The sequence below is a fragment of the Syngnathus acus genome, chromosome 3 (assembly GCF_901709675.1).
Source record: "Syngnathus acus chromosome 3, fSynAcu1.2, whole genome shotgun sequence".
Taxonomy (NCBI): domain Eukaryota; kingdom Metazoa; phylum Chordata; class Actinopteri; order Syngnathiformes; family Syngnathidae; genus Syngnathus; species Syngnathus acus.
Window position 1 is genome coordinate 15,922,589 of NC_051089.1, and position 22,726 is coordinate 15,945,314.

Below are 22,726 nucleotides of genomic sequence, written 5' to 3' on the forward strand. Positions count from 1 at the left end.
GACACGTATAGCTCCAGAGTAGACGGGACTACGAAATAAAGAAAAGGGTGACGCAACACAATGTCATCAACATCGACTGCGTTTAGCTTAAAAGCGGCATCATATGCATTTCTTTTGTTCCCCATAATGACGGTTTGTGTATAAAAGTTTCCTTTCAGTAATGTCCGTCTTGATCTCGTTTGGTCTCTTCTTTGTGTGAATTATACGGCACTATTTGCCTGGCGGATGGACATGCGATCAACACACCACTTTTCTCCCCAGTGACCGTGTCCATATATCCCTCCGCCCAGCAAAGCGGTGCCGCACAACAGCGGTCCACAGCCTTTTTACGAGTGTATAAAAGTGATCAAGTCATCACAAAAATCCCGGAAAAAATCCTATATAAGCCGCACCGGACTATAAACCACAGGGTTCAAAATTTGAGAAAAAAGTCGCGGCTTATAGTCCGAAATTTACGGTACTGCCATGCACACCTTGAACGGATCCAATTGAAAATTTGTCAGAAAAGCCTCAAGACGATCATGCTTTACGTTGAATGTTGACTTTTTGGCAGAGTGCGTGCCCATTTGGGTATCACAATTCTGACTCCTTAAGCTGCTCTAACTTGACCAGATGAGTCTATTTTCTCAAAATTTCACCCATTTGATGAGACTAATATTAGTTATCATTTACAGTTGTTTTTTTCAATGTCACCTACTGGCTAAAAGAAAAACCTGTATTATGCTTTGATTTTTTTTGAAATGTCATGTTTGGAAGACTGTTCTACATATCATAGGTTTGGAAGACAGTTTAGCCAGTTATGTTAAAACACAATATTCGCAAGTTTGTGCTAAATACCGTTGCCGTGGCAATTTACCAAGAAAACAAACAGATAGTTTGTCTAAATCTTTACCAAAACGCATGAAATTTTGCACACACATCAGACCTGGCAAAATAATCAATATTTTGTGTTTACTGTGGGTTTTTTCAAGGTAAAGCCAATTGTACATTTCACCGAGATCTATGAGAACTTGTAAGGATATGTAACAGCACCAGCCTTACAAAACAGTCTCTTGCAGCCATATTCCAAATGTCATCCACCGAACTAAATACAGTCGCTACTGCGCTCACTTCACCAGAATTTATTGGACTATGATGTTTTCTTTTGGTAAACAGGATCACGCGATGGAAGCATTAAAACATTTTTGATGGCACTTTGTGGCAGAGTAAATACAAAAACAGGAATCCCAAGTGCGAGTCAACAAGTGTACTAGAGCCTTAAGAAATGAACACAACTTACTGAACAAGAACACTAAATACAAAGTTTCACATTAAGACAGATCTGTCAAATTTTAGCTCTTGTGAAAGGCAAATGCTGAAAGCTTCGAAGACGGATCCATTGCTTTCTTCTTCTTGGCATTGTTTTCCTTTGCTTCTGCCTGACCAATTTCATTTTCTACACTGCCGCCTGGTTCACTTCGTTTTCTTTTCTTCAGGTCCATCACGTCATCAGCCGGGCCTTTTGCTCGCTCAGTCAATGCCTGAATGAAAATGGGCATACACATGTTAATTATAAGGGACACCAAAGGGGGAAGTGTGCATCTGTTTGGACGCAAGCTCCATGATAATGAGTGAACACACGCAGCAACACTTAGGCATGCAGTTGGAAATTGCATCCTGTCATGTATAATCACAATTGACAAGTTGCATCTCTTCATGCCCACTGGCTCTCGTCGGCTTCTTGCTCACGTTGCTCCTCCTTTCTCTTTGAGCAAAGACAAAAAGAAAGCACTTTCCTGAAGGTAAAAGCCCATTGAGCCCAGGATGAATCATCAGGCTTGATGACAGGACCAATGCTCCACGCACACTTCACTTGCAGATGTAGACTTATATATTCAAAGCAGCACACGTTACTTGAAGTGGGCACGCCTCACGTTTGAATTTTAAAGGGATTCGCTATTCAAAAAGATATTTGCATCTGTGGGTGAACAGCTTTCGCATGAAGGCCAGGAGTTTGCATGCGATACCAAATAACTACTTTTTTTTAAATCCAGTTATCAAATTGAGCATTGCTTGTTTAATCTCTCTAGTAGGGATGTGCACCTTCACCCCTGAGCATACTATATTTTGACTCAACACGATGCGACTACATGTCATCTCAGAGTAGCACAAAGTATATTGGGATCCAATATACACACACACACACACACACACACACACACGCACACACACGCACGCACACGCACGCACACGCACACGCACACACATTAAAAAGCCTATTTAACAGTCACAAAGGAAAAACTGAATTAGTCAAATTTATGTATTATGTCTACCAGTGGTTCTTAACCTGGGTTTGATCGAACCCTCGGGGTTCGGTGAGTCGGTCTCAGGGATTCGGCAGAGCCTCCTCTGCGGAGGTCCGAACACCTGATTTATCGTTTAATGCAAATCTGAACTGGTCTCACAAAGGCAACAGCAGAAGTCACACTGATTTGAAGGGATGTAATTTGTGTGAGTTCATGCATTGTGTTGGCTTTGTTCTTCGAACAAGGTGATGTTCATGCACGGCTCATTTTGTGCACCAGTAAAAAACATTGATGTCTTGAATTTGAAAAAAAATCATTTAATTTTTCACTAAAGAGGGTTTTGGTGAATGCACATATGAAACTGGTGGGGTTCGGTACCTCCAACAAGGTAAAGAACCACTGATGTATACTATTATATGATCAGTGATTGTTTTCTATTTTGTCTTATACGTATAACATAAGTGCCAAACTTACTACAAAATGACAGTAGCAGTAAAAGTTGTAAATAATGTTGGTTCTGCCCTTAATCGACAACAGAAATGTGCTTCAATTTTTGTAATCTTTAATAATAATTTTCAAGATACTGCAAAATCAACTGAGCAGCGTTGTCTTGTCAGAGCACGCAGTTAGTTCACTCTCCAACTATTTTACTAATAGAACTCAATGTGTTAAGCATGATGACTTATGGTCTGATGTTTTGACAGTTACTCAGGGTGTACTACAAGGGTCTATTGTTGGACCACTTTGTTTTACAAAATATGTATGAATCAATCATGTGGGACAGAATGTAAGGCAAGTTGTCATTTTTACGCTGATGACATGACAGTGTATTTTTTTGTGACTACCAAAAACTATTCACAAAATACATTTAATGTAGTTTGTGACAGTGAAAATGTCCCTGAACACAAGCAAATGAAAGTGATGTTTTCTAATAATAAAGTTAAGCAACAGAATATTCCTCCTATCGCTACTCCTGACGGCTCAGTTGTTTTCACTGCTTTAAAATATTTGGCATCTTAATTGATGAGTTTTTGTCTATAAAACCTCACGTTGATGCCCTTGTCAATGAGTTACGACTGAAATTGAGTTTTTATGTTAGAAACAAATGTAGTTTTTCTTTCCATGCAAGAAAGAGACTTTAACATTGCTTCCATTGACCTTTTATACATGCATGCCCCAATCGAGGCACTACATATTCTTTCTCTCATGCCTCACCATGCTTAAGTGTGTATCTTTCGCATAAGTCTGATGGACTTTATGCTCGTCATTCCCAGGATTTGTATACACAAGTGCCCCTATGTGTCAGGACACAGAAAGGACAGATGTCTTTTCAATATTGTGCTCACATTGACTGGAACTCTCTGCAAAGCACAATAAAACTATCAAATCTTGGAACTTTATCTGAGTTTGACTAGATTCTGAAGGTCTGCGAATCATATTGTGCTGCATCTGCTGCGTTTTATAAATGTCTCTCTTAATCAAAGGTTTGTTAAAAAATCCTGTATCGACACGAAACAAAGTAGTAGACTACTGGTACGCAAATAAGAGCTGTAAATGTGCCTGAAAACAGAAATTTAGCAAAAGCCAACTGCCTCTATATCCCTCAGTGTAATCATGAGATCAAGGATTTGTTCCTTCACTGCCATCACACATTCAATCGGGTTCCCAGGCAACAAGCATACTCGCCCCCACCACTTCCTCCCCCTTCTGTATGAAGCATCATCCAGCTGCCAACTAAATGAATGCAAGGTCACGACTGGGTGACTTGCTCTCAACACCTACAATGTCACCTCTAAACACTGGCAAAAAAAATCATCAATAATTGGTCATGATGAATGTGCATCAGAAAATATGAAGTGGGGGGTTTAGGCCGTAATATACAAAAATGCCTTGTGTGATAAAGAGCCAATTTTTCACACAGATTGTTGTTAGGGCCAAATAAACATTGCAGTGTTGATTTTTTTTTAAAATTATTAGCCACTTGTTCATTGTGATTTTTCAACAATTAAATCATCCAAACATTTTCTTAACCACTTATCATCACGAGGGTCGCGGGTGTGTTGGACCCTATCCCAGCTGTCATCAAGCACAAAATATTCAATCACGAGGAACAATTCCAAAAGAAAATAAGAGCAAACTCTTGTAATGCCCTAATTGGCCACAACATGGTCCCCAAAGAAATCAGGACAATTGAGAGGGTGAAACACTCAACACTTATCTTCCCAAATATTCATGCAATGTTTCCTCCTGCTCTTCTTCTTACGATTTTAATCTGGAAGCCAATTGAACCCTAACCCCAGGAGTTCCAGTGAAGCTGTGGAGTACTTCAAGTGAAGAAGTAACTCCAACAACTCACTCACAATCACACCTACACTCACCAAAGATTCTATGCTCAACAAATGTTTTTAAAATGTAATCCACTCAATGCAATATTTAGTAGGTGTTTCATACCAGTCGCTCCTCTGCTGAAAGATTCCTGAAGATTCCCATAGCCTCCTTGATGATGTCCATTTCTTCCAGGTCAGGGTGGTCTGCTATGATGTTCTTCCTGTTCTCTTCCAACCACAACTGGAAGCCTGTTTTTGGTCTAACGGTCAGCAAAAGCCTCAAATGAGAACAAAATCTTCTCCCATTTGTTCTCAATTTGTTGCTGCAATGTGAATCACTGAATAATTACTGTAAATGTACACATTAGACAACACCTCTAAAGATCACAATGTTCAACTGGCATAATCCTCTTTGGCATTTACTGTGACTGTCAAAATAAACAACTAGCTTTGGATGTATTTACATCTTGTACCTCTTCGTTTCAGCATTGTGGACTGGTGAGGGAGAAGTTGGGAGATCTGCATGCTTCTGTTGATTATCTCTGGTCTCCATGCTCTCCTCGGTCTTCTTATTGACTGTCTTTACACTCATCTGCAGGAGAGTGGACTGAGCCTGGGTGGAAAACTCATACACAAGATATCATTGTAAGTCTTCAATTATTTCTATTGTTGTATGCACGATCATAAACTTACACATGTACAGTATGCGTGCTGCGTGAGTGGTTCTTACAGAAACCTGCGCTACCATTTTCTACGATAAGGAAGCTCGAAATTATACCTAATAGTACCTTTGTCTTTCCTCGAGTGGGGAGTGGTTTGAGGACCGGGCTTTTGTTCGACTTCCCTGCAGATGCAGTTAGCGGAGCCGACTTCCTGCTGGACGTCATGTTGTCCAGGATGTTTGTCATACGAGAATTACAAGACACAGGAGAGGATTTCCCAGAACCAAGAAACTGCAAGAATCCGTCAAAAACCTTCGTCGGTATAGATTGATTAACATACCTAACCACTTATTTGTTTAAAATATGTACACAACTCACCTTGAAAGGGTTTGAGCGCCCAACGCTGCTAGCTGCAAAAGCAAATAAGACTTACAGTAAATCACTCAACACGGAATTGCCGCCATTTCTAGATTCCATTATCAACATGGTCACAACCACACTGCTGTTCCATCAAACTATACCAGGATTCGGATTATTTCTTGCGATTTACCTATAGAGATCACATTCTCTATGTACCGTGCAGCCTCCTCACGTTTGCTACTCATCTTAGGGATGCGAAACAACCTCATAATAATTCTTCCATCCATACCCTCTCTTCGGGTTTGATTCATTGAAATCGCAAATAGCGGGTGCTCAAATGGCATATTCAATCACTGACAGATTGCTGGCAAGAGGTGTAAAGGTGGTGGAGACCACAACATTTAAAAGAGCAGTTTGACTTTTAAGTAGCTCTGATAGTTTCTAGGGTCTGACAATTAATCGTCTAGCCGATTAAATCAGACAATTATGCCCCTGCAAAGATCGGCCTTAATAAAGAGTCGTCCATTTGGTCAATGTTAACCATTCACAGCAATTGTACACAAGCAACACTGGTCTCATTATGTAGATCTATAACCTTGAGTCCATAAAAATGTATTGATAAAACTTTTATTATAAAAATTTCATTCATCCGTGTTGCCCTTTCACAATTTTTTGGCTAAAATTTACATTGAGTTCATTTCAAATACAAACATACAGATTTTCTGTTGACTAGTCATTCATCAATGCTGCCCTTTCACAATTTGTTGACTCATATTTACATTGAGATCATTTCAAATGTCAATATACAGACAATTAATTGAGGACAAACCTTGCTCACCGAGAGGGGCTATTTGCTTTGAAGGTGATCCTGGAACTTTGGCAAATGGGTTTAGACCTGCAGAATCAGACATGTGCCATTAGTATGAAATAACTGGCAGCCATAAAGAGAACATATGTAAAGCAAGCTGGGAGTAGACTGACACTTTGGGGCTTTGGCTCCATCTTCAGGTTCTATTGTCTGTGGGTCCTCTTGCTCCTCAAGGTCTTGGCTCCGCTCATCCTCCAGTGTTTCTCTGCGGTGATGCTTTTCTTTGACCTCAATCTGGTCATAACTGTCATGATTACATGATTGGACATTAAGTCAGTATATTACATCTCTATATCGATCAAATGTACCTAGGTGACGACGGCACTCTGCAGCGATATCTCACGAGAAAGGTCCCATTGCTTCATATGTTGGAATTACCTCGATGGAGTCCGCCTGATGTCGGAGTATTCCGTCTCCTCCTGCTCCTCCTGCTCCTCCTGAATTTGGCTGGCTTTTTCCAGAGCAACCTGACTGAGCCGTTGTGCGAGTGCCACGCGTCTGGATCTCGACGCGTATCGAATGGCCAGCGTCACCACGTTTTGAGTCATGAGTTCCGCCAACTCAACGCAACGAAACTCTCTTTCCAACTTACATGACAACTAGAAGGAGCAAAGTTCAAGGAATCAGTCAGGACGACAGACAATCATAGCACAAAATTAGACTCAAACTGACTGCAAACATCTTCATCAGCAGCTCCTGCTGCTCTTTCTGTGACTGACTCTGTCCAACCTCATCGACTTCATAGCCGCTGGAGGACAGGAAGCTGTAGTGGTTGTGGAAGAGCATGGAACGCCAGAACTGTTCCTGAAGGATTAGATAAGAAGAATGGGTATATCAAATCCAAAATTCTATATCGCACTTCCAGTGAATCAGAAAATGCAAATCAGAGAAGAAAATGGAGCTTTGTCTGTTTCAAATATGCATCGTCAATAACAAAAAAAAAACACACAGGGAGCAAAATGAAAGATTTGATATAGGACAGCTGGATTGGATGAAAAGAAACATTATGTCTTGCAAATGATAACTGTACAATGTTACCTCCATCTGTCCTTTCTCAGTGGTTGTTTGACATAGAGGCAACCTGAAAGGCAAGATGGCCACAGCCGGTCTGGGCAGGGTAGGGGGATATCTCGAGCCTTTACAAGGTATGCACCTGGAAAAAAAGGTTTGGAATATTTATTGTATTTACTGTACTGTCTAGGTGTGTTAATTTTAGCCCCCGGCTACCCCTTCATTGTGGTGAATACAAAAGCAAACATGCATTTGTAACTTGACAAACACCTGACGAGACATAGCAGTCAAATCTATCATGCAAATACCATCATGAAAATTATTTAAAGAAGTAGCCAGGAGCCTATTCTGACAAGTGTTCCGATCAAAACTGCCACCTCGGAAACCTCAGACTAGAAAACATGACGATATTGGAAGCAACCTGTTCCCACTTGTTTTCGTTGGTGTACGATTGATTGTGTGCAATTTCCTGCTTACATACATATTTGTTAGTTTGTTGCTATTGTATGCAAGGTTGGAAGCTAATAAAATTTATTCTCAAATTGAGCACATCTGGTGTATGTTACACATTTGTAGCCTTTTATTACCATTCATTTACTGCAAGAACCGATATTGCTGATATTTAATCCATCAGCGATTTCTTAGAGATGAACACCCGTAATAATTTTTATCCATGAACTCACCTGAGTTGCTGAGGGTTCTCATGCACACCAACTACCCAGTAGTGGTCTGATTTGCTTTTGCACGTCTCTCTCGTGTTGCACACTGGTGTCCAAGTCAAGCCCAGGGAGCGGTTCAGCATTCGTACCACCCCATCAGAATCCACGTAACATGGGGTACCTGAAAATATACCACCAGGCTGACATCTTTAAAATCCTTAAATGAAAACAAAACAAAAAAACAAGGCATATACGGCATATAGTTTTGTTGATTACTTAGTTCTATCCACTTTTTACTGTGGATGAGAATATTTTTCTTAAAATTGGTTGAAATATTTAGTAGGGTTCTCTAAAAAATTAAAATGATCAAAGAAATGTCATTAGTACCCTCAGCGGTAAATCCAAGCCAGCATAGATAAGATTTGTGAGAGATCGGGAGAGGTTCCCCATTGATGATTTGCCTTTGTTTCCGACCAAACTGCAGGAGCTGCACGGCTAGTGCCTGCTCCCCGTCGAAACCGGTCCCTGGTGATTTAAAATGACACAAAGAATCAAGTATGCACTTTTCAATGCTTCACCAACCGATGAAGTAATTTTTATTGAAGCAGGGGTAGAAGGATAAATTGTTCATCATATTATACAGCAGATTTGGTCACAATACCTTAGATTACATAGTGTGGCAATTTAAATTATGTATTCATTGTGTGTGCGTGCGTGCGTGTGTACCTCTGTGGTATACAATGAGCAAGTGCTCTCCATGTCCTGCCATGCAAACGACAGCTCCCGGTAGACTGAAGATTTCTCTCTGAACTCCTCCGATGGAGAATAGCCTGACCATGAGTGCGTTTGTGGCGACTGCCGCCCAGCCTTGACCAAGACACAATGCCTTTGCGTCCTCCCCTTTGGGCAAGTCAAGCATCCACTCCTTGTTGGTGTCCCATGATGAGAAGTGAAGACAGTGTATTTTACTAAGAATGCAAAGAGAACAATGTTTCAATTGCTATGAAACCATGTGGAAATTGATCGTGGACTGTGGGGGCTAAGTGGCTGACATCTAATTGCTGATCACCGTTTTGACTGGACACCGATGGGCATACCTTGCTAGCTCATCTGAGCTGGGGCAGGCGAGGAGCACTGCCTCCTGGGAAACATCAGCCATTGTGTGGCCCAGCGTGTTAGTGAAGTGCATGGTGTGGTGCACAGCCGTGTCGTGAAACTCCACATCGATGGCATTGTCCTGCTCGTCATTGTAGCCTCGCACTGTCCCTACAGAGTTCCACATCTGAAGGAAAGTTGGCATTAGCAAGGTACTTTTGGTAAACTGCAACTGAAACTTATTTCACAAAACTGTGAGGCATGAATAGTTAAAAAATGCCTCATCATAAACTACCATAAAGCGGTGAGTGAGGTGGATAGGAGTGGAGCCTGGTTGAAAAGCTTTTTGGGGTGGCGTTGGTTGCGGCCCTTCATAGACCGGGCGCAAGGCCGCAGGCAGAGGCGCTGCAGTCATCATGGCACTGTCAGCATCATCGTCATCTCCAAATTTAGCTGGCCTTAACGAGCCTGAATCTGTGGAGTGACATCATTAGAGACCACAATGGCAATAATAATAATATACTAACACGACAAAGTTTGTATAAGCATTGCCCACAACCAGCAGTCCAGGGTGTTCATCTAATATTTTAGACGAGTGAAAGGTGTGTTCTGTGCTACAATCGAGTTCTGGCCCTATGGGCGGTGACGTCACTCAAATTTGTGCAACAAATTTTAGTTATTGACCTTTGCAAATACAGTACTTAAGTCATAATTACACTATATTTTTTCTTTACCTTCTAGTCTATGATTATAAAACAATCAGATGGGGGAAAAAAGTATGGTAAATGAGCATAACTTCTTGTTCCGCAAGCCAGTCATAACTTTAAACTACACGTTTTAATTCACCTCTATTCATTCTGTCACCAGGCACCGAACACTCACCAAGTGAATTTTCATCATCCAGTATGGCTCCTCCTCTGTTCTTTACCCGCCCTGTTGCAGGTATGACAAAATCGTCATCATCGTCCTCCTCATCTTCATTGACCGCACTGAATGTTTTCTTCGCAGGGGAGTTAGCATCACTCAATCCTTCATCCATGACCCGGTCATCATCTTCATCAAATAGATCTTCGTAGCCTTTCTCTCCTTTTTCTCCAGTCGCCTGATGAAAAGCCAAAAGACGTTAAGCGTAGCACCATAACAATTAATAACAGGTCATTTTAAAACTGTGTATATTTGTGGGTGACGTAGGGTAAAAAAGCAAGTAATTGACGCCTGCGCCAAAATAGTTGATCAAGATTGCGTTGGACTTTGCCCCATCTTGTGGCATCAATAAGCAATTCAAAATCTTTTGGGTCCTCTTCGGTTTTTATCCACCACAAATAGCAGAGGAACACTTGTCACAAGCAGTTGACAATCGAAATAAATGTCTAGACACAATAGAGTGCTACCTTAGAAGAGATGGTTTTAGACCCAGATGCACTGAAACCCTCCAGCAGGCCCAGACAGCCCTCATTGTCTGTGTAAGCAATATGTTTGCCGGATGGGTGCCAGGCTAAATCGCACACCGTGAAGCCCTTCTCGTGCTTCTGCCTGCAGAGTAAACAAGGCAACTTGAACAAAACTGTCATCCTTTATTATTATATTGAAATGACTTCAAATAGGAAAGAACGACTGGGTTCAAACGAATATCTATTTAGTAACAATGTTGTATTCAATTTTTCCCAGAAATGACAAGATTCCACAAATATTACATACCGCTCAACACACAGTTTGCTTTCAATGTCCCATACTGTTATGAAACCCCCAATGCTGGCAGCAGCAAGGAAGTTTCCACATGGAGACCATGCTGCCACATTGATGGGCTGAAAGCAAAAACAGTCAACATTGTAAAGATGTATCATATTTACCTCCTGGCAAATATTCAAGCCATATTTTTGGGAATTGTCGCAGTACTGCATCAAGTCTGTACTATGGAATTACCTATTATCATTTTGTTTGCAAATGTTCCGGTTTGCAATGACAAATTACTGATGTCGGATAATGGCTTACATTAAAAAAAAAAAAAAAAAGACTTCAATGACTTGTTTAACCAGTGTCATACCAAAATGATTACATGTACAGTACTCGAGAATGGATTTGAGGATGGATTTCTCTCCATCAATGTAGTCAAAGCTTCACTAGACAGTCCAAAAGATGGAATAACCAGATCAGGGCCTACAAATATTGGTTGAAACTATTTGCCACCTCCTGCATATTTATAGTTTAACAACAAAAATGCTAAACTGTATTTTTAGTGCCAACAAAATGCTGTTTAGTATTCTCCAAATCACTTTGTGACTTTTTTTTTTTTAATATGTGTAGAGGCACATTACCACTCTATAAAAGAAGAAAAACCAAACCAAAACAACTGTGTCAAACTCACCTGAGTCAGCAGATCATCTGACAGGGTGCTCACATGATTCCAGGACCCTCTCTCATACAGGTGAACTTTGGTCTCCACGGGAACTGCCAAAAACTGATGGCAGATAATGTGCATACATCAATTAGATAAGCCAGGAAAACGATACAAAATGGACAGTTTGGTCTCTTAACCTTTGCTGTGTGAGGTTGCCAGGCCAGGCGACATAATGATTTTGCATTGCTGACGTCATTAGTTTTCTTCAGCAGAGGCCAGCTGATCACCTGTGCCTGAATTTGTGAACAAAATCCAATCAGACAAACCAGGCACAGTATGAAACAACATTATGCAGACAAGTGTTTGGCTTTGACGTACCTGCTCCTCAATATTCCACACAATGACTGAGCCATCGCAGCTGGCAGACGCCTGGGAAAAGAAGCATTTGGTAGGAATTAATGGTCCAGGTTTTTTTTTATATATACACACCCGCACGGGGTTGTCTTGTCAAGGCCTGAGGTTCAAGGCTAACTACGGAGTTACGTAAAGAATGAGTCTTTTTTTTGTTTTCTTTCAAATTAACACATAATATTAAAGGCCACAAAATTGCAAATCAAATTCGGTCAAAAATCTGTTATATGAGATTGTTGCATTATGTACAAATTAAAAACATTTTTAAATCAGGAAAATCCCATATTTTGCATTACAGCGTTTAAAAAAAAAAAAAAAAAAAAGAAGAAAATCACAATCCACACTAATTTTGATTGCTATCAAAATCCCAGGGCAGCACGGTGGCGCACTGGGTATCACATCCGCCTCACAGTTTGGAGGGTGCGGATTCGATTCCATCTCCGGCCCTCCCTGTGTGGAGTTTGCGTGTTCTCCCCGTGCTCGTGTGGGTTTTCTCCAGGCACTCTGGTTTCCTCCCACATCCCAAAAACATGCTTGGTAGGCCGATTGAACATTTCAAATTGCCCCTAGGTGTGAGTGTGAGTGCGGATGGTTGTTCGTCTCCGTGTGCCCTGCAATTGGCTGGCAACCGGTTCAGGTTGTCCCCCGCCTACTGCCCGATAGCTGCTGGGATAGGCTCCAGCACGCCCGCGACCCCCGTGGCGACAAGCGATATAGAAAATGGAGGGATGGACTAAAATCCCAATTAAATTAAAAAGATGATGGATTCATTTCAAAACATGGTATTTAATCAAGTACCAAAACTACTCAGAAAGACTGAATTCTTGAACACACTATTCTTTTTAAATAAAGTAGAAAATTACCTTGTGAAATTAAATTATACAAACAACACGCCGTATTCAGAGTACTTTCACAATGTGGGAAACTGGCAAACAAATTGTGTTATTTGGCATATTACAAATTTTTCTTTAACTATTTCTTAGGATCATGAGAAGCTAAAATCGAAATCACAATTTCGATTACTTGGACAGCCCTATTTTACTGATAGAAGTGTGTCAACAGTGAGGACAGCTATGACAAGGTGAGGTACTATACAGTGGAAAAGAATCTATAAAGATGTATTTTGGAACAAATGGTAAAGATATTTTGATGGTCCGGTGGTCTACTTCAACTATAACTCAAGTTTAAAAATGTGCATTATTGTTCTTCATAATGAAATACATGGCGTAAATGTACCTACCAGAAACTCATCTTTAGGGTCAAAGGTGACACTGAGGACAGGTGCTTCATGGCCCCGGAGGGTTTTCTGCTGGCTGCTGTCTGATACTTCCACCACTTTAACCAAAAAGTCACTGAAGCAAATAGAGAACTGACAAATCAGTACATGCACACTGGGTACTTGCAGTCAAAATGGCCAGCACAAACAAGAGGCATGTCAGCTGTAGACAATTCTGATTTACATCAACGTCTAACAGATGACTATTTCTTCAGATCAATATAACAACAAACAAACAAAACATTGTGAAAATGCCACCATCAATAAAGCACGGCGCTCTTCACAAATCAATTCCGGTAACAGGCAGACATCTCCAATCACCACTAATCATAAACCAATCTATATGCTGCTCCGTCTGTGTGCCGGAAATGTGATTCAAGCACGTCAATGTATGAGGGTCATCTGTGCGAGATAATAATCGTCAACATAAAAACATCATTGTCCGGTCAGTCATAAATGCGCTCAAAACTGAATTCAACTGATGTAGCATGCAAGGATTCTTTCCTAGCTGTCAAACATGTGGCCTGAGCATAGCAAATCCGCATGGTTTGACAAAGTCAAAGTGACATTTGCTTATCTTTCAGCTCTTTCGGAGTATCTCTAGGTGAAAAGCAGAGAAGGGGATATGGGCAAGCCACTGGACATTCTTACATTTTATTAACCGCACAACAATATACTGTACATGAAGCAAATCAATAATGTGACAATCTCGATTAAAATATTTTGTGTTGCTGTTGAGCTTGCTCAGCGACAGCAAAACTAAATAAATCTGTGGTGATTGGTTTTTATTCATCAAAAAGGCTGCAGTAAGATGCGCAATTACGGAAAACAATTCAATTCATTTTAGAGAGGAGAGGCTTGGAGAAGACGCTTAACATGGCGAATTAGTCAACTAACTTAAGTCAACCATAATAATAAGACCTCTGCATTAATTTTCGGGATTGCTTATCTCGGTTAGTGTCACAGCAGAAGCTGATCACAAGTCAATCACTAAGCAGGACATTTTTCACACGACAGACAAATATGAGGCGTTAGCAAAATGTGTAACTTGAATATATAAGTGATTGTGAATAATTATCTTTACCATCATTTGAGCATGGGGAAAATGAAGACAACTCCAAACCATGTAAGTACAAATTACGGTATTGAATTCAGCCACCACATGAGGCAGATGGAGTGATGGAGGAGGCTGATAAAAATAGCATTGTTCTGAGCTGCTGTCTTCATGACGTAGGTTGTGCGAATGACGCAGAGGACGCGCGGATAAGTAGTTTATATTATTCTGCTCTTCATACGTCAGAAAATAATTCTGGATAAATTCTACTTCTGATAAAAAATGGATTTGGGATGTTTAATGACCAGGCCGAAATTGCAGTTTCCTGCAAGTTAAGGCTGCGGACATGCAAACCTATGGTGACAAACAATGTGGAACCTTAATGCCATTTCAAGCGATGCTGGTTTCGATATTTCTTGCTAGGCAAGATTTATTGACAAGCAGCATGTTCTGCGGGTGCAAAAATGTATTGTCGTACAATGCTCTCAATTACTGCTCCTTATTTGCTCTAACCTAAATAAATGAATGACTATTTTTTAAAAGTCAAGGTTTTCGTTCATGTTCTCAAACAATAAAATAATTTGAAATTCTACCTTGTGCGTCTTCAACTAAAATATCAATGTTTCTGTTATAATGAATGGTCTAAGTGTTCTGAAATAAAAACATACAGCTTGTGCAAAAATATAATTTCACTGAATGGATACTTTGACACAGGGAAGAGCAACTAACGGCCGCACATTAATTGGCCATTTAATTAATTAAAAATAACTACATATCCCAAGACTTTAAAAAATATATATATATATATGCTAAACATTTGTGAGAAAAGTGCATTGCCTGTCGAGAAACCTAGAAAGTAGGGGTGCATAGATCGATCGGCCAGATCGCTATCGAGCTAGTGTGAAGCTAAGAATATATGTGCACTGATGTTAAAATATGTAAAAGCAGGTAAATTAAAATGCTCAAAGTGCTTGAAAAATGTGTCAAAAGAGAAGGTTATATCATTTAAGGTGTATTTTCAGACCTGGAGCCGACAGCAACTTTGGATCCACTGGAGTTGAACGTGACGTGTGTGGCGTTGGTAGTGAACCGAGTAAGGATGCCGTCCGGATCACCATCAGGAAACGTGTGAATCTGCACGGTGTTATTGGAACTTGCTGTCACGAGCTTGCCATTCTGAATACAGAACATGGGCCATCTGATCAAAACTGTTTGATGGAAAGCAACCACAATAGACTTTTTACAGCTTAATGAAAATGATCATTAGGAAAATTAGCAACCTTGAGTGCCAATGAATAAGCTTTTTCGCCAACAGTGATGAACCTTGGATCGTCATCATCTAGATTCTCCCATATCCGAACATCACCATCGTGTCCACAGGTCACAATGAACCTGAGAAGAATCAGAAGTGAAGCTTTTATGCTGTGGGGACTGCAACTGGTCAAAAATGGAACTTTTTTTTTTTTAACCATGCTAAAAAAAAGTTCCTACTGAGCTTTTTTCATTTATTGTTTAGGTTGACGCTCACCTTGCTTAAGGAAACAGGGCAATGAAATAAAAACATGGTATTTTCTTGTGTCAAATGTTTGAGTAAGAAGACAAAAACTAAAGTTGAAGACTGAATGTCTTGTATATTTTTTTGCGTGAAATATATTTTGGCTACCATCATTTGCAGCATGTAAATGTTGTTAAAATGGAATAATTGGGATTGACAACCAAATGCAAACAGTGCTACATAAATTTGAGACCTGTAGTTAGGTCTAAAAAATGTGAAAGATCAAACAAATGTGTGGAGAAATTCAACTGAGCGTAATGTCACATCGCATTTGCCGTAATTTTATGATCTAAAATACGTAAAGCTGACTTACGTCCCAGTGTCATCGAAGCAGACTTCTGTGTGTCCCTCTGAATGCCCGTAACGCATAGGCTTCCTTTCACAAGGCATTTTGACAAACTAATAGATGAGAAAAGGAGGAAAACAATCAAAAGCTTGTTGATTTATTAGAATAGATAGCACGTTACTGTCCATAACATTTTGTTACGCTTCCCCGCTTCAGAGTTAAGCTAACAAAGAAGCCCGGGCTAACAAAAATCAAGCGAATATACAGCAAAATCAACATAATAAAACTTATTTAGGATCATCCTTTGATGATCAAACTTTGCCGATTAACGTTTTCTGTAAACTTACAACTCTGCCTGAAGACTACTCAATGTTGATCTACGTCTCCTGAATCTCCCGCGTTTCGTTGTACACAGGAAACTGGCGTCGAAAGTCCCGCCAACTACATGATGACGTACTATCAGGCACGCCCACTTTGTTAAAGCGACGCAGAGCCGGAAGTACCAAAAAGTGTTGTTTTTTTAAAAGAAACTTTATTGTAGTTTAGAAAACCAAACTAGACAACAAATATTCTTTGCATATGTCAGACAATCTACGTATTGCCAGAAGGAGCATCATGTATAGGTCCTAAGTACACATATGAAATATAAACACAATTAAATATAAGGTACAAATATGGAACCAAAAGATTGCAAGCATAGTATTTATGTGTAAAACCACTATACCGCTGCTTGAATGAAAATAATGTATTTTGATGGGATGTTTTACCTCAAAAGTGGATTCTTCTTGGGCAGTTCACTCTCACGTCCAGAATGAAGAAGTAGAGGGAGTTATATTTCTCAAATGAGCACAAAAACACTTATTTTAAACCATTAAACTGAAATAATTCAAAATATTCAATCACTTTATCCACATTATGGTTTATAATTGGAACAATGTGCAATTTGAAAGTCATAGTTGTCACTGAAGATAACTTCGTATAATGTAATACAGCTAAACAAACCAGTGAATCTTTAACATATTTGTGGATCATACATTTATGATAGTTCCAAATATATTTCAGTAAACCAAAATACACCACAAATCATTGAGAATTGGAATTTTTGCAGTCTGTTCTTATGTGATTTAATTTAATATCAGAGCCAGACAAAACTTTTCATTTCGTTGATTAATGATTCAAGTCACAATTGACGTGTGTATTGTTGATATATGTACTGTGAAAAGGTCGGAGGCAGGCACTACTGATTTTTTTCTTCATATGTAAAAAGTCACACCTGTGTCAACATCGTCCATGATGAGTGAATTCGGAGATATTCACTCATCATTTGCAAATACGTTTGTGGTTGTAGAAGCTGGTGAGCATGGTTGCTGCTGAAATGAGCAAATTTCACATATGTGTACCTTTTTTTCTTCATATTCACTTGTTTTTGCCTGCAGTTTGGAGTAACTGTAATAGTAGCAAGGTATGAGAAATTACTCTTCACCCAAATGTTGTGACCTCTCGTTCACAGTCTGTCAAAAGAATTGTTTGTTCCAATAATAGGAATTCTGCCAGCACAAAAGGGATTGCATCTCATTTGAGAGCAACCTGCATGAGATGGGCTGTTTCTGTTTCTTTGCGTAGGTGAACGTGGACCACCGTTTCACACCTGTGGCCCAACAAAAGGGGTCAATCAAATCATCTCCCTGATTCACATGAACTCAAACCTACTACATACTGCTTTGTGATCACAGATACTTGAGTAGTCATTTAGGGAAACAGAAGATGGAATAAAAAATACGCCAAAATGAAGTAGATTAACTGTAGAATTACGTCATTTACGTCGTCGCTGTAACGTTCTCGTCCTACCGCGGGCAGATGGAAGAATAGAGGCTCGCTCCCCCTTGGCCCTGCCCAAATACCTGCACTACATGGTGTACAGAGTTGACACATCACTACTGATGCCCAGCTGTCCCGGTCAAAGTCCCGTTGCCCTTTCCTGCAGTACATCACAACAAAACCAGACAAGTTTGACATTAAGTTTTGGGTGGCTCGTGATTTGAAATCCAAATACGTATATTTGCGTATTTGTGGGGAGACTGTCTGACCATGTGGTGATGAAGCTGATGTGTTCTGAATGTGAATGCGCTATGAAATCAACTTACATTTGAAATAATTAGATGTCAGATCAACCATCAGTGCAAGGACAATCGCACTCCTCTACGATGTTTTGACTGTGACAGATATGTAGAAGGGAAAAATTCAGCTGGACTGGCTATGTTCTGCACATCCAGACGCTGAGTGAGTGCTGAAATGCAGGTCACACAAGGACATCTCGCTTTCTAAGTGCTAATTGTAAATATGTTTGAATTCTGTTTTCTGACTTGTATTTTTTTTATTTTTCTGTATTATGTTTTAAACCGCAAATAAAAAGCATTGTGAACAAATTATGCCCAACTGTAGTGCACCAGCAATGAATCAATTTAAATCAAAGCGTCTGTTATACTTAAGCTGCGATTGGCTGGCAACCAGTTCAGTGTGTGCCCCACCTAGTGCCCGATGACTGCTGGGATAGGCTCCAGCTTACTCTTGGGGACAAGCAGTATGGTTAATGGATGGATGGATGGATGGATGGATGTTACCCTTAAGGATAATAAGCCAAATGTGTTCCGGTTGGAATGACCTTTTCTGGGTTCCCAACAGGGGAATAAGGCAAAATTACTTGAAATGGGCATGCTAGTGTTAAAATGTCAAGATATATGTTTATCATAGCAAATATTAAATCGAATGGTGCCTACGGGTTTTGCAAAGTGCTGTATGTACAGTATGTATGTACTATATGGTACGATACAATATTGACTCTTTCCTGTGCTGGGAAAAGATAACACCATGTGTTGACTCTCCACCCACTCATCACGTTGTGCTGCACCTCAGGGGAGAATTTGATCTGTTCAACAGGAAGTCCTCCGTTGGCAGACAGCTGGGTGTCTAAAAAGTACATCAGTGAAATCTAATAGCATACAGGAACCAACAGAGGACATTTATGCTGTGTGCATAAATGTCTGACTGCTGAGTGTTTTAGGTAAAACATATTGGATTAACCAGTCCTCAAGGTGCTTACAAAATGTAAAATACATACATTTAAGAAAATCAATAGCACTGGATACTACCATACACATTCTTATTCATCCCCAGTTACAATTTTTTTAACAAGCACATTTGGAAAAAGAGGGACAAATGGAAAGTTTAGTCACAGTATGAGAAGGCATTAAAAACTATATGATATAAACATTGTAAAATGTGCATTGCCAAATTAAGCACTCTATTTCACTATTGCAAATTTATTAATCTTTTGTATTTATATTTTTCCCTTTTAACAGCTGTTTGGATGAGAGATGAGCTGAATGACTCGTGAATTACAGTCCCACCATTTGGGTAGGAAATTGTATTTTTCATGTCCTTGTTTCTGTATTTGCTCCACTGAAGCCCTGAATGTCCTTTGCAGGAGAGCAAGTTGGATTGTTTGAAAGCAGAATTTTCCAAATCATTAGCCTGTCGATCTCTGGCAATGCCTAGCAGTTGTCACATGAACAAAATTGTACGTCTTTTACGGCACAAAGCTCAGAAACAGTAATACCACAGAAGCATCATAAATTGCATTTATTTGTTTTGCGTATTAATACGGTGGATATTGTTCAAGATGTGAGGGAGCATGACATTGATTCCAGAGTATTTGAAGAGTAGATATGTCCACCATGTACATGTATTAAACTAATTTATAACTCAACAGCATGTTTGAATACCAATTTAAAAAACGTAATCGAAGAGAGCCCTTCATTCAAGATAGCCAAAAATTGGATGATATGTAATGCCATCTAGTGGCTGTAGAGGAGAATGCATTCCCTTTTTTTCTTTGCGAGTGATTAAAAAAAAGTATGATAAAAAAAAAATCAATCTTTCAATCAGTCAAAAGAGTCCGATACAGATAAAGGTTTAGATCGTTATAATGTTGCCCTCAATTCGCTTATGAAATATGCCGAAAAATCTACAAGGCACACTCGATCTATAACCACAGTTTCCACTCAAGCCCCGGGAGAGAGATTTGGTTTGGGTTTTGAGAATAATTAAGATTCAAAAGTACTTCTGCTGAGTACTACCGTGTAGAGGAGTACCACGTTCAAGCTGATAAATAATGGCAATTAAGAATATTGTTTTGAATCTTGTAAGTACTTTTATCTTCTGACCATTTGTTGGCCAGAGGGAATCTGCATCTTTCCAGTTGAAACTTGCAAGATGTCACTGGCTCGTCGGGATTTGCAGCATAATTAGTTTTTCTATTAATTAAGCGTAATGTACAGCAGTTGATTACAGTGGGCTTGTGTTGTGCTCCTACTGGGTTGAGCAGTATATTTTTAAGTACCGTATTTTCCGCCCTAAAAGGCGCACCTAAAAACCTAAAATTTTCTCAAAAGCCGACAGTGCGCCTTATAGGCCAGTGCGCCTTATATATGGATCAACTGATGAATTTGTTGATCCATACTGGTTGTACACAGTGCTCTGCCAAAATGTTTCAGTACGTTTTAGTACGACTAATAAATTACAAGGTCGCATCGCTTCCCAGCATTACGGCAACTGTAGTCAGGGGGCGTCACCGAATAGCTGTTGTACCCGCGAGGCTATTTCCTGTCAAAATAGGCTGCTCTGTTAATGTTTCGAGTAAATCTACGGATCGATATGGAAGGGAAACATAGGTAAGTAGTACCAATGCGTTAGATCGAACTTTAGTCAGTTCCGATCATTTTATAGGAGATCGTTTGAGAAACGCGATTGTTTACACTTTGCTGAGGCTCATGGGAGATTGCGAGGTGAGGCTCGTGAGACTTTGCGGATGGCTAATGCTATTGCGATAGCTGCTATACGTACCAGGCTATTTCATGTCAAAATAGGCTGCTCTGTTAATGTTTCGAGTAAATCTACGGATCGATATGGAAGGGAAACATAGGTAAGTAGTACAAATGCGTTGGATCGAACTTTAGTCAGTTCCGATCATTTTATAGGAGATCGTTTGAGAAACGCGATTGTTTACACTTTGCTGAGGCTCATGGGAGATTGCGAGGTGAGGCTCGTGAGACTTTGCGGATGGCTAATGCTATTGCGATAGCTGCTATACGTACCAGGCTATTTCATGTCAAAATAGGCTGCTCTGTTAATGTTTCGAGTAAATCTACGGATCGATATGGAAGGGAAACATAGGTAAGTAGTACAAATGCGTTGGATCGAACTTTAGTCAGTTCCGAGCATTTTATAGGAGATCGTTTGAGAAACGCGATTGTTTACACTTTGCTGAGGCTCATGGGAGATTGCGAGGTGAGGCTCGTGAGACTTTGCGGATGGCTAATGCTATTGCGATAGCTGCTATACGTACCAGGCTATTTCATGTCAAAATAGGCTGCTCTGTTAATGTTTCGAGTAAATCTACGGATCGATATGGAAGGGAAACATAGGTAAGTAGTACCAATGCGTTAGATCGAACTTTAGTCAGTTCCGATCATTTTATAGGAGATCGTTTGAGAAACGCGATTGTTTACACTTTGCTGAGGCTCATGGGAGATTGCGAGGTGAGGCTCGTGAGACTTTGCGGATGGCTAATGCTATTGCGATAGCTGCTATACGTACCAGGCTATTTCATGTCAAAATAGGCTGCTCTGTTAATGTTTCGAGTAAATCTACGGATCGATATGGAAGGGAAACATAGGTAAGTAGTACCAATGCGTTGGATCGAACTTTAGTCAGTTCCGATCATTTTATAGGAGATCGTTTGAGAAACGCGATTGTTTACACTTTGCTGAGGCTCATGGGAGATTGCGAGGTGAGGCTCGTGAGACTTTGCGGATGGCTAATGCTATTGCGATAGCTGCTATACGTACCAGGCTATTTCATGTCAAAATAGGCTGCTCTGTTAATGTTTCGAGTAAATCTACGGATCGATATGGAAGGGAAACATAGGTAAGTAGTACCAATGCGTTGGATCGAACTTTAGTCAGTTCCGATCATTTTATAGGAGATCGTTTGAGAAACGCGATTGTTTACACTTCGCTGAGGCTCGTGAGACTTTGCGGATGGCTAATGCTATTGCGATAGCTGCTATACGTACCAGGCTATTTCATGTCAAAATAGGCTGCTCTGTTAATGTTTCGAGTAAATCTACGGATCGATATGGAAGGGAAACATAGGTAAGTAGTACCAATGCGTTAGATCGAACTTTAGTCAGTTCTGATCATTTTATAGGAGATCGTTTGAGAAACGCGATTGTTTATAGAGGGCTCGTTGGTTATTGGCTAGTGGATGCATACCGCAACCCTAGTCAACCTCAGTTTGATGCAGTATAGCTTCTATTTTATGCGCCTTATAAGCCGGTGCGCCTTATATATGGACAAAGTTTTAAAATGGGCCGTTCATTGAAGGTGCGCCTTATAACCCGGTGCGCCTTTTAGGGCGGAAAATACGGTATATGTATTATGTATTTCAAATATTTCTGTTAACTTACACACAATTACTCA

At 40.1% G+C, this 22,726-nt stretch overlaps 1 protein-coding gene across 3 annotated transcripts; it reads right to left on the reverse strand.

Moving 5' to 3' along the window:
• Positions 1 to 961: 961 nt before the first annotated feature.
• wdhd1 (WD repeat and HMG-box DNA binding protein 1) lies at positions 962 to 16,625 on the reverse strand. Of its 3 annotated transcripts, none has more exons than XM_037248115.1 (26): positions 16,535 to 16,625; positions 16,215 to 16,300; positions 15,627 to 15,738; positions 15,371 to 15,522; positions 13,257 to 13,368; positions 11,984 to 12,034; positions 11,803 to 11,898; positions 11,633 to 11,725; positions 10,966 to 11,072; positions 10,659 to 10,800; positions 10,150 to 10,369; positions 9,563 to 9,741; positions 9,270 to 9,454; positions 8,899 to 9,140; positions 8,560 to 8,697; positions 8,197 to 8,353; positions 7,541 to 7,655; positions 7,175 to 7,306; positions 6,881 to 7,101; positions 6,616 to 6,746; positions 6,464 to 6,529; positions 5,653 to 5,684; positions 5,401 to 5,565; positions 5,086 to 5,225; positions 4,737 to 4,872; positions 962 to 1,520 (listed from the first exon to the last, which is right to left on the reverse strand). In XM_037248115.1, the coding sequence occupies exons 2-26, from the start codon at positions 16,289 to 16,291 to the stop codon at positions 1,332 to 1,334; spliced, it is 3,390 nt and encodes a 1,129-aa protein (XP_037104010.1). In that variant the 5' UTR covers positions 16,292 to 16,300; positions 16,535 to 16,625; the 3' UTR covers positions 962 to 1,331. The 3 variants fall into 3 exon arrangements, with proteins under 3 accessions (XP_037104010.1, XP_037104011.1, XP_037104009.1); XM_037248116.1 differs by having other exon boundaries at positions 6,473 to 6,529; positions 6,616 to 6,755; XM_037248114.1 differs by having other exon boundaries at positions 6,616 to 6,755.
• Between the last annotated feature and the right edge of the window lie 6,101 nt (positions 16,626 to 22,726).